This window comes from Drosophila takahashii, chromosome 3R (assembly GCF_030179915.1).
Source record: "Drosophila takahashii strain IR98-3 E-12201 chromosome 3R, DtakHiC1v2, whole genome shotgun sequence".
Taxonomy (NCBI): Eukaryota; Metazoa; Arthropoda; class Insecta; order Diptera; family Drosophilidae; genus Drosophila; species Drosophila takahashii.
Genome location: NC_091681.1, coordinates 19299088 through 19315398, shown reverse-complemented (window position 1 = coordinate 19315398; position 16311 = coordinate 19299088). Strand labels below are relative to the sequence as shown.

Genomic DNA, 16311 nt, shown 5'->3' with positions numbered 1-16311 from the left:
TCTTCTCCGGCAAGGAGCAAGTGCAGCTCAGTGGTTTAGACGGGGAGTCCTCCAAGCCCCAGTGGCCCTTCAGGATCCAGATAGACTGCTAAAACTCACTTTACCTCAACTCAGTTTTTTCGTTTTCTTGTTTTTCGTATTTTTGTATTTTTTGTTTTCTGTTTTTTTGGTCTGGCTGCGGTTCTTCGTTCTGCTTTCTTTCATACTTTCTGCAGCTCTCTCTCTTTCATACTGTTTTTGCCATACTTTCTTTGTTGGTTTTTGAATCTTTTATGAATTGAATTTGGTTATTTTGAACGCGTATGTTCCGCTGCAAAGTTCCAGCTTCCACGGCAACGTGGCTTCCACGTCCTTGGCTGACTTCCTGCCCCGCAGGATAAAGCCGAGCCAAGCCAAACCGAAGCCAGGACGAGACGAGCACGTTCCCATTCAATTATGGGCGGCATGTGGCACATTAGCATTCAGCGGAAGCTGCGCCAAAAGCAAACATTTCAACGCCTCCCGGTTCGTGGGGTCCCTTTTATTATGCGAATATTATTTAAGCATTCACAATTCCGTTTTAATTTAATTCGATGGCAGCGGCAGACTTTCGGCAGTCAGTGTGGAATTTGTTGAAAACTATTTAGCATAAATAGTCTCCGCCTGCGGTCCCGATAGTCGCCTGGGAATTGCCTGGCAATGGAGTCGGTCCCTCGGAGGTCCTGTTTATCTCCAGCCTTTTGTCCCTCTGCCCTCCTGCCTTTATTAGCGCATATAATTTCCCGAGTTCCATGTTTTTTAGGTTTTTTTTTGTTTCACAGTCTTGTTTTCCTCCCCTGCCTCGGTTTTTATTTTTATTTTTAAGGCTTTTTCCCCAAACGATTGCCTTTTGGAACCGTTTAGATAAAAAGCTCTGTTCTGCCTTCGCTTCCCCGCCCCCAAAATCCACCAAGTTCTGTTTTCTCCCCCCAGGGACAACACAGGTTTTTATACTGTAAATTTTTATTTTTATCTCTGAGGCATATAAAATACACATTTTCAGTTGCCTAGACAGTGAGTTTAATTAAAACGAGGCGCGGAATAGAAAACTGTCTACACAGAAACAATACAAACTTTAGGGCTTCAAAACAAAGATTTCGGAGTTTTTTTTATGTACTGATTAAATCTTGGAAAGGAGTTCAGACAAAGATGTATTAATAAACAAATTGATAAAGATTTTAGTATGGCATATTTTTGCATTTTTTAGTTATAAAAACAGGAAAGTAAATTGTACGAAAAGTCTTAAAAATCAATTCAGGAATTTTTGGCTTGAAATATTTTTTCAAGTCTTTTTGGTAGACTTTTATTTCCCTTAATTGATTTCCCCCAGTGTATATTGCGCTCCATTTGGTTCCCATCTGTTTCGTTGATTGCTTTCGGGGGTGGAGATTTAAAGTAAAGGAGCATGGGATGCTGCCTACCGTTTCACTAATTTCAATTGTACAGGTGTGTGTCTAAGGGATTAAATATCTAATTTATTTGTATTAAATGCGAAAGCACTCGTTGCGAGAAAGGCTTTTGAGCAGTATGCAACATTAAATTGAAATTCCTTAAACCCGAAATTCCTTTTTCCCGCTGTGCTGAGCTTGTATATAGTTAACACCCCTTAAACCCCACACACATACACCCACACTCCCGCCCAGTCGAATAAATTTCGTTAAATTTTGAGCTTTTCAACGATTTTCCTTTGCAGAAATCGCATGCTAGAAAATTTGAAAATATAAAAGCTAAACCAAAAAAACCACAAAACCAAACAAAATCAATTCAAAATTAAATTCTAAAAGTTGCATCAAATTAAAGAACACACACATCTATATAGAGAACTCAGTAATAAAGAAGAATAAAACCAAGTTAAACCCCAAAAACAACAAATTAATTACAATTGTGATGAACAAGTTAATTGCATCAATTGCAGCACATATAAACTCGAGCATTTAAAATAGCTTAAACCGAACGAAACAGAACGTAACGAAAGTATATGTATAGTTGCTGCCCAGGCAGGCTCAATTAAAAAAGGATACAATAATTTATAGCCACATCAATTCAGCGTCGTGGGAAGCCGGGATTGGAGATACACACACATGATTTACCAGTGATAGCAACAGAATTTACATAACAATTAAAAAATAAAGACAGCAACAATAATAAGCAAAAACCCGAATATCCCGAAAACCAAATTGTTGTAGACTTTTAACTCGCCCCCAGTTTCTTGTTGTTGATTAATCGTAATAAAAGTTGTTGTTCATGGGAGGAGCGAAGGAAATGCTGTGATCACAGAGGCAGTCTAAAATAAAGCAAATAAAATAAAAGGAACCACAAACAAAAGCTGAAGAACGTAAGGCTTTGATGACAAGCTGAAACTAGAAACTAGATACAACTAGCGAGCAATGCTCTTTGGCCTAAACCACATATCAAAGGGCTAGAAAGTGCAGCACCACCGCCACCACCCCCTAAAAGCGAAGGGCGGAGGAGAAAGCCGCTGGGAAAGGACACAGACACAACATTTACCCGCGCCACTCGTCGCCACCGCCCCCGCATCGCCTGCAATGCTCTGGTAGCCAAGACAGTTTTACGGTGGATCACTACTGCGCCGGCGGCGACCCACAAGGAGCGGCTGGATCTGGAGCGGGCGGACCTGGAGCCGGGCCACCTGGAGCGGCTGGATCTGGAGCGGGCGGACCATCGCAGCAGGCGGCGGGTCAATGGTCCGGCGGCGTGACCTCCTGCGGCGGCGGCGGCATCGGCGGCGGCATCCCACCCATTGGCATGTGCCAGCATCATGGGCTGACATCACAGTCGTTGATGTCCGGTGGCTCGCACATGTCCCTGCTGGGCAGCAGCGGGAGCAGCGGCATGAGCGGCAGCGGCGTCGGCAGCAGCGGTCAGAGTGTGCCCCAGTGTCCGGCCGCCGTCGTCGATGCCGGCGGCCATTGCCGCAGCATGAGCGGCCTCAGCTCGATCAGCATACCGCCGCCGCCGGCCCTCTTCAATCCGTGCAGCTCGGCGCTGTCGCTGCAGCAGGCGGCGGCCACCAGGTGGGGACCGCGCACCTCCTGCCCGGTCCACAGTCCGTTCCGCGTGCGCGTGCCCAACGGCTCCATCTGCTCCGGACACCAGGTGAGATGATGATGGATTAGGATGATGGGTTCGTGGAGTAAATATATATGTATTTTATTCGAGGACCGGTTGACCGGCCATAAACCCCCAATCAGTCGCTAAAATCCGTTGACTAATTCTGACTAAGCTTGCCACAAAATGTTTATTGCGCTTTTGAGTTTGCCATAATGTATAGAAACTGTATATATAGATTGTATATATTAGCTCATAAGTAGTTTAGTTCCCTCAATCGATTGCATCTTGACTTATAACTCTGTATTTCTCTTCTCTCTTCCCTTTATGACTTACTCACGCACTTTTTTTTGGACCGGCAGGTAAGCAACGCTAAGCGGAAACCCAGCACTTTGGCAGTGCTCCGAAATGTGTCAACGACATGTAAGATTATTTTCATTTGGGTTTGAGGCAACCCACACGGCCAGCAAAATACACAAAGATCAGGAATATACGCATACCGCAAAAGCACATATGCACAAGGACAACGAGGGGGGCTTAATGGGTTCATAGGGATATTCCTAACTTATTTGTTTTTAAGTGGCTTTCGAAGGTGAAGAAATATTGTAAAATGGTCAATGACCAGCTTAGATTTGTTTGTTCTTACAACTGCAAATTAACTTAAGCTGCTTTTCCACTTGTCTGATTTATTTTATTTAAATAACTCACTTAAATCCTTTCAGATTTATTTATTTGCTTCGCCAGCAGGTCTTGCATAAATCCTCTTAAACATGTTAATAGTTTGCTTCATTAAACTCAAATTTCTCATGCGTACTGTTTGCAGCTTAGAAAGTTTAATTGTGATTTAAATCCTAGGAAAATGACATGAAATTTAATCGCTGTCAGTTTTCTGCATTTAATTCAAAGAACCCCAAATCAAATTTAAATTTAAACAGTAAGCATTCAGATTTTTGGCTTGCAATCTTTAAGCAGAATGTTGCCAACGAATCTCCCGAAAACCCATAGAAACTGGCCACTTAAAAGCTTCTTAGAATGTCATAAAACGGGCACCTCATTTTATATTTTCATTCCTCTAAAAAGATAATCCGAACACAAAAGGAACATCCATAGCAACTCTCGCTGGGCCTCAGCTCACATAGTTTCGCAAATTATAAAGAGCTCGATTCACATGATTGCCCAAGCGGTGACCCGGTTACGTTTTCCTTATTTTTTTTCCTCTGTTGTACCTCGGTTTAGGGTCCTTCCTGGGCGCTGGGTTCCTTTGGGTTGGGCGCTGGGGTTTTGGGCTTTGGTTTTGGCTTCGGCTTTGGGTCGCTTTTCCTAAATCAGCGACAGGCGCAGGTTTTTGCTTGACTGCGCCGGGCACAAAACAGGCTGGGAATAAACTACGATGTGGCAACAGAAACTAGAACAGCGACAGGGGATCGACTATCAGAAATCCCGGCCCTTTGTGACAATTGCCATTTAACGTTGTTTTCCCTGATTCGCTTTTCGTTTTGGCCTTTTCGCTTTTTCCCCATCCCTTTCGCTTTTCTCCTTTCGCCCTCCGCCCGGCATCAAATTGAATGTCACTAATGCAATTAGTTCACACAAAATAATTCTCTTCCACTCGATTATAGAGCATAATATGCTCGTTGTCATTTATTATGAGAAGCCAACCGAAACACACGCACAAGAAGAAAGGTTACGGAGCGAGTCGAGTTGGAGTCCATATGCAAAGTATGGTGAATGTCGAGGGGCGGGCTTTTTCCAAAGGTTCCGAAGGTTGCTGCGACACAGGACCATTACGCCTTTCAATTTTTGCGCTAGGGCAAAATTTACATAAATATTACACAAGAACACAGGGCACTGGATGTTCGCAAGGGCGGTTTGCCGAGGGCATGAGGCATAGCAAATAGGCTCGTTATGCTGCCGGCACGGTTCTACTGAAAGATCATCCCGCCAAGGGCAACCAGCAAAAGGTGTGGTCACCAACGCCTTAAATTGAGTTTCAACTTTTTTAAAAGGAATTTTACAACGCACTAACTATAAAAAAAAGAAGAAAACTCTGCACTACATAAAGCTTAGGGAGCGACTTAAATTCTGGTAATGGAGCTGCCCAAAAGTTCAGGGCACTCGGTCTTAAAGACACAAAGTTTTTTTTTAGGCCTTGTTGAGAAAGTTTTCCAGCGTGGGCGGACTGAAAAGGAATCTTTGATAATTTCGAGCATTTAATATGGGTAGTTCACTTGTCATTGCCCTGACAACCTATCAAAGGTAAATGAGGCTCAAAAATACTCAAACTTTCTAACTTTTCTTCTTTTTTGTCGGCCAACTTTTGGGCAAATCAAAAGGGATTTCGGCAAAAATGCTGATTTATCAGATTGCCAGGGAAAGTTATACAAACATATGCTACGAAAGCTTTGGGTCAGGATACAGATTTTGGTAAATAAACAAAACAGATCTAAAGTATACCTTTCCGTAATTTATTTATCAACTTAGTAATAACAGATACTTCAAGTTTAATATCTACTGATTGAAGGATAAAATCGTTATTTATTTTCTCACAACCTTTTATAAAATAGCTTAAATTTCACGACTCATATCTATGATTCTTTCGCATTAGCCGTCAGGAAGCCCTTAAGTCACAACCATTTCATTTGATTATCTCCCCTGAGGTGTGTCCGTAAACATATTGTTGGTGTTTTATCTAAAGTATCCGACAAATGATTCCAAAAATTTCTCTCATCGCGAACATTAGCTGCCTAAGTACCTCAAATTTGATGCCACAATGCATGAGAGAATTTGTAATTTGCGAGGAGGGGATGGAGATGGTGGAGATTCGAGACTAACTAACTTACACCTGCCTGATGGTGGCCGTCATGGCGTGTGTGGCACATGCCATATGCCACATGCCGCATGTCGCATGGCGCACATACCCAGCCGCACACATTCACGAAAGTGTTGTCATACATTTAGCATTCCCTCTGGCAGGCATACAAAAACTTTTATCTTGATAGAAGGTCTTGAGCAACGCTTTTTTCGGGGGACCGGGCCAAAAAAGCTGCCAAAGAATAGAGAGCGAAGACAGGGCAAGGAAATGGAAAAGGAAGAGGAAGGGCGAAAACTGCCTAACTGACAAAGTGACTGGTGGACCGAAGGACCAACTGACTGGCTGACTGACTGAAGCCTTGACACTCTTCATTTGTGAATGCGTTAATTGCGCCCGAGGATGTTTGTGTGAGGGCATTAGAGTGGATTTTAGGTGCATGTCGAATTTCAAGAAACACATTCAGTTCTCTAAAAATTACTTTTTCGTAAAAAAAAGTCAAGTAATGGAACATCGAGTTTTAATGCTTTTAACAAGTTGTTTTTTTTGGTGATTTTTCAAGAAATGGATTACCTTGTTTCTATGTTGAAACAAGGATTTAAATGTTCTTAAAACAAGGATATGGAAGCTATAAATTAACATGGCTAAAACCATTCCAAAATTGTTTTTTTTTAAATATAAAATCATTTACAGATCACCAGATAACTTAAAAATATTACCAGACCCACGTGTCGTATTAGTAATATTTCTATATTGCTAAAAATGTTTTAAACCAATATTGCTGATAAGCAATAACCTAAGAAATGTGTAAAAATTTCCAAAGTTTAATAAGTGGTTGTTGTTTTTATTCATATTATTTACTTAAAAACGATCAAAGAAGTTGTTAACTGGATTACATGGCGTATGAGTAATTTTTGCAAAAGACATTTTTCAAAGCCCCAAATTTTAAATTAAATTTGGTTAGAATATGTTAATTACCAGCCGAGACCCCAGTTCTTTAAGGTAATGCGAGTTAAATTGTCAAACTTTTCGCATATGGCGGTCCACCCTGCAAAGGATGTGTGTGCGTGTGTGTGTGTGCCAATGATGAGGATGCTGATGATGATGAACAAGCACAATGGCCTGAAACAAGCAGTTAGAGCCTGTAAGAACAACAACAAGAACGGCGATTACAAGCAGCAAGTGTGTACATTATTTTGCAATTTAACAATCCCCACCCCCCACAGGACACTTCCCCCTTTTTTTCAAGGCAAGCATAAAACAACAACTTGAGCGAAAGCAAAACAAAAGGAGGAGGAAAAAGTACAAGGGGTGGGGATAAAGAAAGTATGAAAAAAGTGAAGAAATAATTAGTTTACTTGTTACGAAAGTGAGTTATCGCCCTTTGTGCCGCTGCAGCCGTTGCGGCGTTGTTTGCCTAGTTGAAATTGAATAAACAAATTTTACATGCCGCACACACACGCACTCGCATAAGCGCATGATGTACAAACACACACGCATACATAGGCAATGTGTCGAGTGTGCAAAAATAATAATGTGTGAGCTTACACACACACATTTCTACATTGTACACACAAAGAACAGCTCAGCAAAGAATGAAAGGAAGACAAGGCGGGCTATAAAATTACATTTACATATGCAGATCTGCATGTGAGTGTCCTGTTGCGTGGGTGTGTGTGTGCGAGTGCGAGTGTGCGTGAGCGAAGAAAGTGTTGCCTACCTAACGGCGTCATTAGTCACACGAACACAATGAAAGCGAGTGAGAAATGGCACACTTACAGAAATGTATTTCCTCAGCGGCACAAGTAAATGGAGATGTCTAAAATCGGTATAATTTTATACCCACATCATAATGCATTGTCTGAATTTACCTTGAAGATATTTTTAAAAACCATTTACAGGATGTTTTTGCGTTTAAGGACAGGTGTCTTTCTGGTTATATTGCCTGTAATTAAGCTTTTTGATTTTCCTAAGAACTCTTTACAATACGATTCCAAAGAAATTTTATAATATTAAACATAAATCAAACCTAGATTTTGTTACATTGTTTTACATATAAAATGCATCACTTTGAAATCGAAATCGAACTATTAATTAATTCACACATCCCTTTTCAAGTTTAAAAAAAAGCTACATATTTAAACCATTAACAAATAACCCCCTGCTGTACATTTTTAAAAGCGATAAAAAGTGTTGCGAGTCACGAGGTTTTCCAATTTTTCAATTCAATACCATTACAAGAAGATTTATTTGCGTGAAAAAACCTTTCTGGTAAATTAAAACAGATTGAGGGAAAAATTGAAAGCTGGCCCCGGTGAAAAGGTCCACCATGTGTTCAATATTCAGAGAGGAAAAAACCCATATTTAATATGCAGAAACCATATTTTTTTGGAGTGTTCGGCAGTGTGGGGCAAGCAGAAATGATGGAGAAAGATAGATGGGGGGAAAAATTGAAAGGTGGCGAGATGAAAGCGATGACAATATGTTTCGCCCACGGGAAAGAGTTTCTCTTTTTTTCTTCTTCCTTTGCACCGCTGATAGATGGCAGCGATAAATGCATAATATGCACGCACACACCGGAAATTTGTGGTTGTTTGCCGCTGGAAAAACCAAAACACGACACCAAAAACCGACACCACCGAAAGACCAGACCTTTTGTTATGAAAATATCAATATATTTGTATGGATTTTTCGGCGTGGCGGTAAATTGAATGATGAGTGGGAGGATGTCGCTGCCATTGTTCGGCTGATAAGGGACCCTGGCAACTATTACCTGGCGCTGAAACGGGAGCCCACCTGTCAATCAATACCACCCCGCCGCATCAGCATCAGCATCAACATCACCGAACTGAACCGACATCATCATAATAATCACCATCGTCATCGTCAAACATCAGCATCATTGGCTGCTGCGGGGAAAGGACACTGTCTGTCAATAATAATGCCAGCTAATAGGCAGGAAGTGTTAGCCGCCGCCGACGAACGAAGAAAGGATGCCGCTCAATTACCCCGACATAGTCGTACGGTGAATGTTGTGTATTGGAGACCAATGTTAACTGTAAGACTGTGTCTCGGTGGTTGCCAGCCCAGCAACAAAAGTACCAACTCGTATCCTATCCTATCGCATCGAACCCAACCGGATGTATAAGTATGTGGAAGTGAAGACGGCCGGACCGCAACAATAAGTTCGGCCAAGTGATAAGTCCCCGATAGCAGCTCGATTCGCAAGTTTCATGGGGTTACTCCTGGGAAAGCTGGGAAAAGCTGGGAAACTGCTGCTGTTGCTTATCGCCGAACACGCGACACGAAACAGACATGCCAGCCCACAAATGCTCGGTCTCCTGAGCTGGAAGTTGGAAACTGGGAAATGGGAACTGGGAGCTGTGAGCCCTGGATGTGAGATGTGAGCCAGACTTGACAGCTTGACAGGCGCCTGGTGCACACACACATCACCTCAAACTTTAAACAGCTTTTATTTTGAGCGCCCCCATTACCCATTACTCCTCAAGTTCAAGGGTATATAACATTCATGTAGAGGAAATAAAGACCCATTTGTTTTCATTATTTTTATTTTATTTTTAAATTAAACAAAAATTGACTTAAAATGTATTTAATCAATTGGTCGTCCAAATTTTGTTTTATTTTGTAATCAAACAGTAATTATCACAGTCATCGAATTGCCTTCTTTTTCAACAATCACAATGTGTTGCCAATATTATCAAATAACAGTTGTTTTATTTTTCCAACTATTCGTAAATTTTTTGTTTCACAAAATGTACCAATTTTATTCCAATTTTAGTATGAAATGTCAAAAGGAGGGGAAAGCTATTTTATTCAAATTTTCGCTATAGTCACCATTTATTCGAAAAAATAAATGTTTGGCTAAACAAATAAAGTTTAATTTGTTTTATTTATTTCTTTTTAGAGGAAAAGCTAGTTTTAATATACTTTTAATTTTAATTTTTTTAAAGAAAAGCCAACTCGTTTTTTAAAACATTTGATCTTCCGGATGTCCTACAAATGATAACGAAATTTTACAGTTTTTTTTAAAAGGTATTTTTTATTCGAGAAGCTCTTTCTCACCTGTTTTTTCGTGAAGAGTTGGCAATGAGCAGGGATTAATTAAGCCGGAGAAGATTCATTTGGCGGTCGACTCACATATGGGGTGCACTTAATCTGTGCCTCGACCTCGGGCGTCATTGTCGCTGCTCCGGGCCCGATAAGGTGCGAAATGTGGGAACTATCCTAGCCGACTCTGCCGCAAAATGGGATTAACAAATGAAGCCCAGACGGGAATGGAGCTGGGAGGCTGGGTGGTTGGTAGGTGGGTGCCACCTGCGAGTGCCCGTGGTACTAATTAAAATTCGGCATTAATCCAGATGATTCAGCTGTCAACGGCTGCCCTCTCTGTCCTCCGCGTGCTGTCTGTTTTTCCAGCCCACCTCCAAACACCCGAAAAACCCACGAAATGGATGCGGAAGCCATTCGCAGTCGCGCGTACGTGTGTAATTGACGTGTGGCCTGGAATATTAAAGAGAGAAAAATCCTAGAGCACTTCCCCCCGTCATTCGACCAACAACGAAAAAAAAAGGAAAAAAGAAAGAATATCCTTCTTCCTCGCATTCCCCAAAACCATCCTTCCTTTGGCCAGGCTGTGTAATTATTAAAACCAACAAATAACGTTCGTGTGGTCGGTGCTAGGCTCACCCACAGCTGGTGGGGTGGTTGGTGATTGCTGGACACTCGGTGGTTGGTTGGAGGTCGGCGGTTGCTGGTCCGTTGGTTAGTGGCTTAGCATAAAGCTGGAAAAATGACCAGCTCCCTGGATGGACTGGCCGCCAACAATGGACCTGACTCAGCTGTCGCTGGTGGAAAAATGGCTGGAAAATAGCCAAAAGTTGTAAAGTCCTTATGAGTTTTACTAGAATATTTAGAAAAAAATAATAAGTATAATAAATTACAGTATTTTGTAAGAAACTTTGCTATTAAATCCTTTTATCTCAAGATTTTTATTGCAAAGTTAGCTTGATGTCAAAGCTTTTTTTGAGTGGGTTCTCTAAAAGTCTGCCTAATTTTCTCATAAAATATTCAACGCGCAAAGAACTGCCAAAGATATAACACATCCTTATATAGCTTACGGTCCTATTTAATCCAGAGTGACTTGAACTGCAATTAGCTGCCCGGAGCTACGAGTCAATTCCATTATTTCTTTAAAACTTCCTTCAATATTTACTACTCGTACCTTTGAAACTTATTTTTTAGAGCTCCAGATTTTGTTTGCGAAGTTTTGCTGGATGTCAAAGATTTGTGCAAAGTTTATGGACAACTTTGCTGCTTGAATTATTCAAAAGGCAGCTCTGCACTCAGGTTCCAAGTCGAAAATAGTGCAAAGTGAGAGTGAAATTCAGTTGTTTGGGACTAATGAAAGTTGTCGTTCCATTTGGCCATGGATGGGATTTTTTTTCACCATTTCAGCAGTGGGTTGTCGGTTGTTACTCGCTGTCCAGTTTCCGGCAGAGTTCAGCTCTGATGTGGCTGCTGCTGCTGCTGCTGGCTCAGCAGCAAACAAATGGAGCTCGGGGCTTCTCTGGGAACGGGCTAGGGTTATACTGATTGTTTAGGACAGGACCTCGGCACACACAGCAAACAACAGGCATCTGCATATAAACGGGGCAACTCGGGACCAGGGCAAAACTTTAACAAGCACTTAAGTATTAATCATGGAAATCAGAGGCAGCTGCCACCCACTTTTCTGTGGCAGGCTGTGTGGTTAGTGTGTGCGGGCCAAAAGTTTGCCACGTTGGCTATCAATGTCACAGAAACGGAGCGCCTAATGAGGCATTAAACTTAACTGCTCAACTTTGCGCCTGTCAAGCGCTTATTAAATTTACCGTTTTATTGGTCCAACAACTTGGTGTTAAATATGGACCTCATGCCCCCAAGCCTCTCTCCCGCCCCCTCTTCAGTGGTCAGTGGGCGTGGCCGGAAGTAAGGGGATGCCTGCTTTAAGTGAAATCAGATTACGTTGTTTATCGTTCAGCGCCGACTTGGTTTTTAGCTAACCAGGCGTGAGTCCTTCTCTGGATTTCCTCCATTTCCCCAGGAAAAATTGCCTCGTCCTTCCGCCCATCTGCCGCATTTAAATAGTTGCCAAGTTCAGCAAATTTTATTCGATGTAGTTAATTTTGTTTCTCGGCAAAAGGGAAATTGTATTACCCATTTATTTAGTCAAATTCCGCTGCGGCTGCTGAAGCGGCTGAGGCTTCGGTAGGCGTGGTTGTCTATCGGGGTGTTTCTAACTCGCATTAATGGGTAGTTGGAAGTTCTGTCGTAATTGGATTGCAAACTTCTGCCAAAACGAGCAAATACAATAAATTGCGGACAGACAGAGAGTACGGAATGGAATTCGTTTCTGGTTGGAGTAAGTCTTAAAGGGGTCAGTGAATCGTACTAACAGAATATCATAGTATTTTGCTGGAAAATGCTAAAAAATTAAGCTTTTTATTAGCATATACAATGATTTTATTGATTCTGGGAAACATTTTCTAAGATGAATTCGACCCTTGATGAATTATTAACGAAGAAAGCTTTTAAAGATTTATCTGAATTGTAGGCCTCTTTTAAAAGAAACTTCTCACCATTCGATTCGTTTAAGGAATTCCAAAATCCTTTGGCCCCAAAACATTCAGAGAAAACCCAAAACGAATAGGTTTACTTATCCCCCTTTCGATACAGTTCGAAATTGAATGAAATCGGTTCCCATGTTTACTGCGGGATCAAAAGACCATCTCAAGGATGCTCGACAGGGTATTTCCATTTCCCAATCGCAAATCGCAAATCAAGGCGCACTAAATTTGATATCCTACCCCCGAAAATGATTCGTTCGAATCCAACACGTCGAAATTATTGAATTGATGTTTCCCGATAAGCCCAAACTCGATTACCACCTGTCAATCCCCATCACAGGCCCCAAAATCCCCTCCCCGTCACCGACGCCCGCCAATCTACCCAATCATTCTCATATTCTTGTTTACACAGCTAACTGAGTTTTCGGGGGATTCCCCTGCTGCACGAAGTGCTCCCAAGTATTATGAAATATTTATGCACACGCCATTGCGGATATTCACTCAAAAGTGGTGAGTGCTGAGTGCCGAGTCCTGAGTGTGTAGAGTGTGTGACGGAAAGCTCTCGAATAGTGCAGTTTGCTGGAAAAGCGGAAAAACAAGCGAGAGATGCCATGTGGCATCCACAAAGAGAGCGCGATATCCATCGGAAAAGAGAGAAGCTGCTGCTGCTCAGTTGAGTTTTGCGGTCGATGTCAGTAGCAATGTCTGTGGCGGAAATGAAACGTGCTGCTGTCTAAGTGTGTGTATTTTCTGTGGGTGTGGGGGCTTAGATGTGTGGGTGGGGGTTGGGGTTTAGGTGCGTGCGTGTGTGTGTGTGGGTCTGCTACGTGCCCGTGTTTGTGGCATTGAGTAATCATCAGCGTTGAAAATTGCGTTTTTTATGGGGCCAGTGGCAGTGCGAGTGGATTGGGGATGAATGGTGCTAGGGGATGAACCTGATGGGGTAGTTTAAGGGGGGGCGAGGGTGGTGTTAAAGGGGACTCAAGGTGTCCGGGGCAGTGGGCAAAAGTGCTGGCGGTGCGCTAGCTGTACTTAGCATATATGTAAATCTACACTCGCATAAAGATGGCAAACATTAACTTGGGCTTTTCTCCAGCTTAGTGTTTAGACATAAATACTCTTAAAAAAAAAATGAGTTAACCTTCTTGAAGTATTCAGTCCAGGATTTGCTTTAAATTAGATGCTTAAATTTTTTTAAAAATTTTACAAGAGTTACAAAGCTTTTTTTTAAATTTCTTACTTTAAATTACGACTCAACCGAGATGGGATTATAACTGCATGTATTGCATTTTTAAATTTGGTTGCGATATGGTTTAGTGGTAGCTCAAATGAGTTATTAAATATATTACAAGAGTCTTTCCCATTTATGATTAAAATATTTTAAGAGTTCTTCCAGTTGTTGTTGAATTTGTATGATTTTTTTAAGTTTGTAGGTTGAATAGACATTTGCTTTGAACTTTTATGAGATAATTTAGAACAGCTTACACAAAAACGGGACATACAGAAATATTTTCCAACCAAGTTTCTTTTCAAATGTAAAATGCCTTTCTCACAAAATACCCATAAAGCATTTATAAAATTATCATCACATTTTTAAGTCGTTTTGTTTATGTTCCTGATTTGAAAAAAACCAATCTTAAATTGACATCTTGCAATCTGGATTCCACTTCATAATGCTTATATAAGTACTTCTTCAAATATGATTCGTTCTGCATTTTTAAGCCTCAATCTTGATATTGTTTCGATCAGTGTAAATTTGTATACCGAGCATGTGCTCGTCCCTTTTCCCTGTGCGTGCGTTCCTGCTGTGCGTCTGTGTGCGTGCGAGTGGCACAAGTGTCACGGCATGGCATCGCAGTAAAATCCTTTTTTATGGCCTAGCCCAATGCCTCAGCTTCAGCACCAGCTTCGGGTCCTGGCCTGCTCCTCTGCTCCTGCTGCTCCTTTTTCTGGCATTCCTTCGACGGGATATTATTGTGCACCGCCCTTAGGGGAAGGACGAAGCGAAGGGCAAGGGCAGGAAAAATTAATTTCGCAACATATTCAAAGTGTTATTAAACATAATTTATTAAAACCGAAATTGTATAAAGTCAGGCCGAGCTGTATGAATGCGGGCGTGCGGGGGAGTGAGTTGCCATAAATTGTTGAGATTTTTGTCGTGGCTCGGTTATCCCTGGTTATCCATGGGGTCACGGGGTCATGTGCGTGCCCTCGTTTGTGGCTGTCGCCGCTTTTAACGGCTTTTCGGAAATGGGCGTTTCATCCTCGATGCCATGTGTTTTTTATCCAGCTTCCAGCTCGTTTCTGCCGTTCTTTTTTTTTCGCCCCAAACTGTGGCTGAGCAACAAATGTCGCACAGTTAATGTTGTAAACAAGTTGTGCTGTGCGGTCGGCAGTCCCCATCCCTCTCCTCTGGTTTGGGGCGTTATGATGTATGTGGCAGGCGTGGCAAATCGGAAATTTAATTTCCCAACCAAACGAGCCTGGCCGGAGCTCATAACGGCCAGCTTAATTGCCGGCCATAATTTAGGCTAACCCTAAACCGAAGCCTGCACTTGGAGGAGCGACGAGAGGGTTTCTAATATCTAGCATGTGTTTAAATCAAAATTATTTCCCTTTCAACCCATTTATTTCCGGGACCGAAATGAGCGGACATTCCTTATTCCTTAGTGCAATTTTCATGCAAAAATAGCTTGAATTTCCCCAGCTTCTTTTTATGGTTAAATAAATTATGCTGATATGGGGCAGCTCAATAGGTTCTTTGAAGTCTCAATAAAAACTACTGAAAGACAATTTTTGGACGAGTTCTTGGAATTTATTTTGGGGCGTAACTTCAGAAAATTTTTTTCCATATAGAAAATATTTATTACTGTAGTTTAATTTATGGGCAAAACATTTTTCCGAAAAATTAATAATAAATACATTAAAAAAGGGTAAAAAATCCAGAGAATATATTTTGTATTTTTATTTTTGGAGCAGCATTTTCTCGAATTCTTAAGACGCTTCTAACCCACTTACCTGCGCTTCTTTTCCAGGCTCTGCTCCATAGCCACGATGTGGTGGCCCGGGATGTCTACGGGGAGGAGGCGCTGCGCGTCACCCCGCCCCCGATGGTGCCCTACCTCAATGGCGACGAGCTGGACAACGTCGAGGGCGGCGAACTGCAGCATGTGACCCGGGTGCGACTGGTGCAGTTCCAGAAGAACACGGACGAGCCCATGGTAAGCTGGATATTCCCCCTGGAGACCAAGCCTGACCAACTAACCAACCCTAAATCCCTTGCAGGGCATCACGCTGAAGATGACCGAGGACGGGCGGTGCATTGTGGCCAGGATTATGCACGGCGGGATGATTCATCGCCAGGCCACGCTGCACGTGGGCGACGAGATACGGGAGATCAACGGCCAGCCGGTGCAGCACCAGTCGGTTGGCCAATTGCAACGAATGCTGGTGAGCCCGCCAATCAATCTTCTCTCTCTCCCTCCCTTAACCCAAATCCCGGCCTGACTTTGACCACCTGCTAATTGAATGTGTCCGATCTTAATCCCTTCGTTGCAGCGCGAGGCACGCGGTTCTGTTACCTTCAAGATAGTTCCTTCGTACCGCAGCGCTCCGCCCCCCTGCGAGGTAAGTTACGGAACTGGGGTACTGCTTAATTTTAGTGTATATATTCAGTGTACTTTAAGGCTGACTAAACATCATACTAATCGTACAAGAAACTATAACATGATAGTTCCTCCTCATTTACTACCTCAAAATCTAATTATATTGAAGTCAGGGGATCTTTAA

General features: G+C 42.2%; 1 protein-coding gene across 6 annotated transcripts in view; it reads left to right on the top strand.

Moving 5' to 3' along the window:
* Positions 1-16311, top strand: part of CASK (peripheral plasma membrane protein CASK) — a 42116-nt gene that overhangs the window by 17866 nt on the left and 7939 nt on the right. For 3 of the 6 annotated variants that reach the window (XM_070216335.1, XM_017151972.3, XM_070216336.1), the window contains exons 9-11: positions 15558-15743; positions 15808-15972; positions 16081-16149. In XM_070216335.1, the coding sequence (XP_070072436.1) occupies positions 15558-15743; positions 15808-15972; positions 16081-16149 (420 nt within the window). Of the gene's footprint in view, positions 1-2769; positions 3136-3480; positions 3511-15557; positions 15744-15807; positions 15973-16080; positions 16150-16311 lie in introns of those variants that run through there. The other 3 variants (XM_017151974.3, XM_017151973.3, XM_070216337.1) reach the window with 2 other exon arrangements.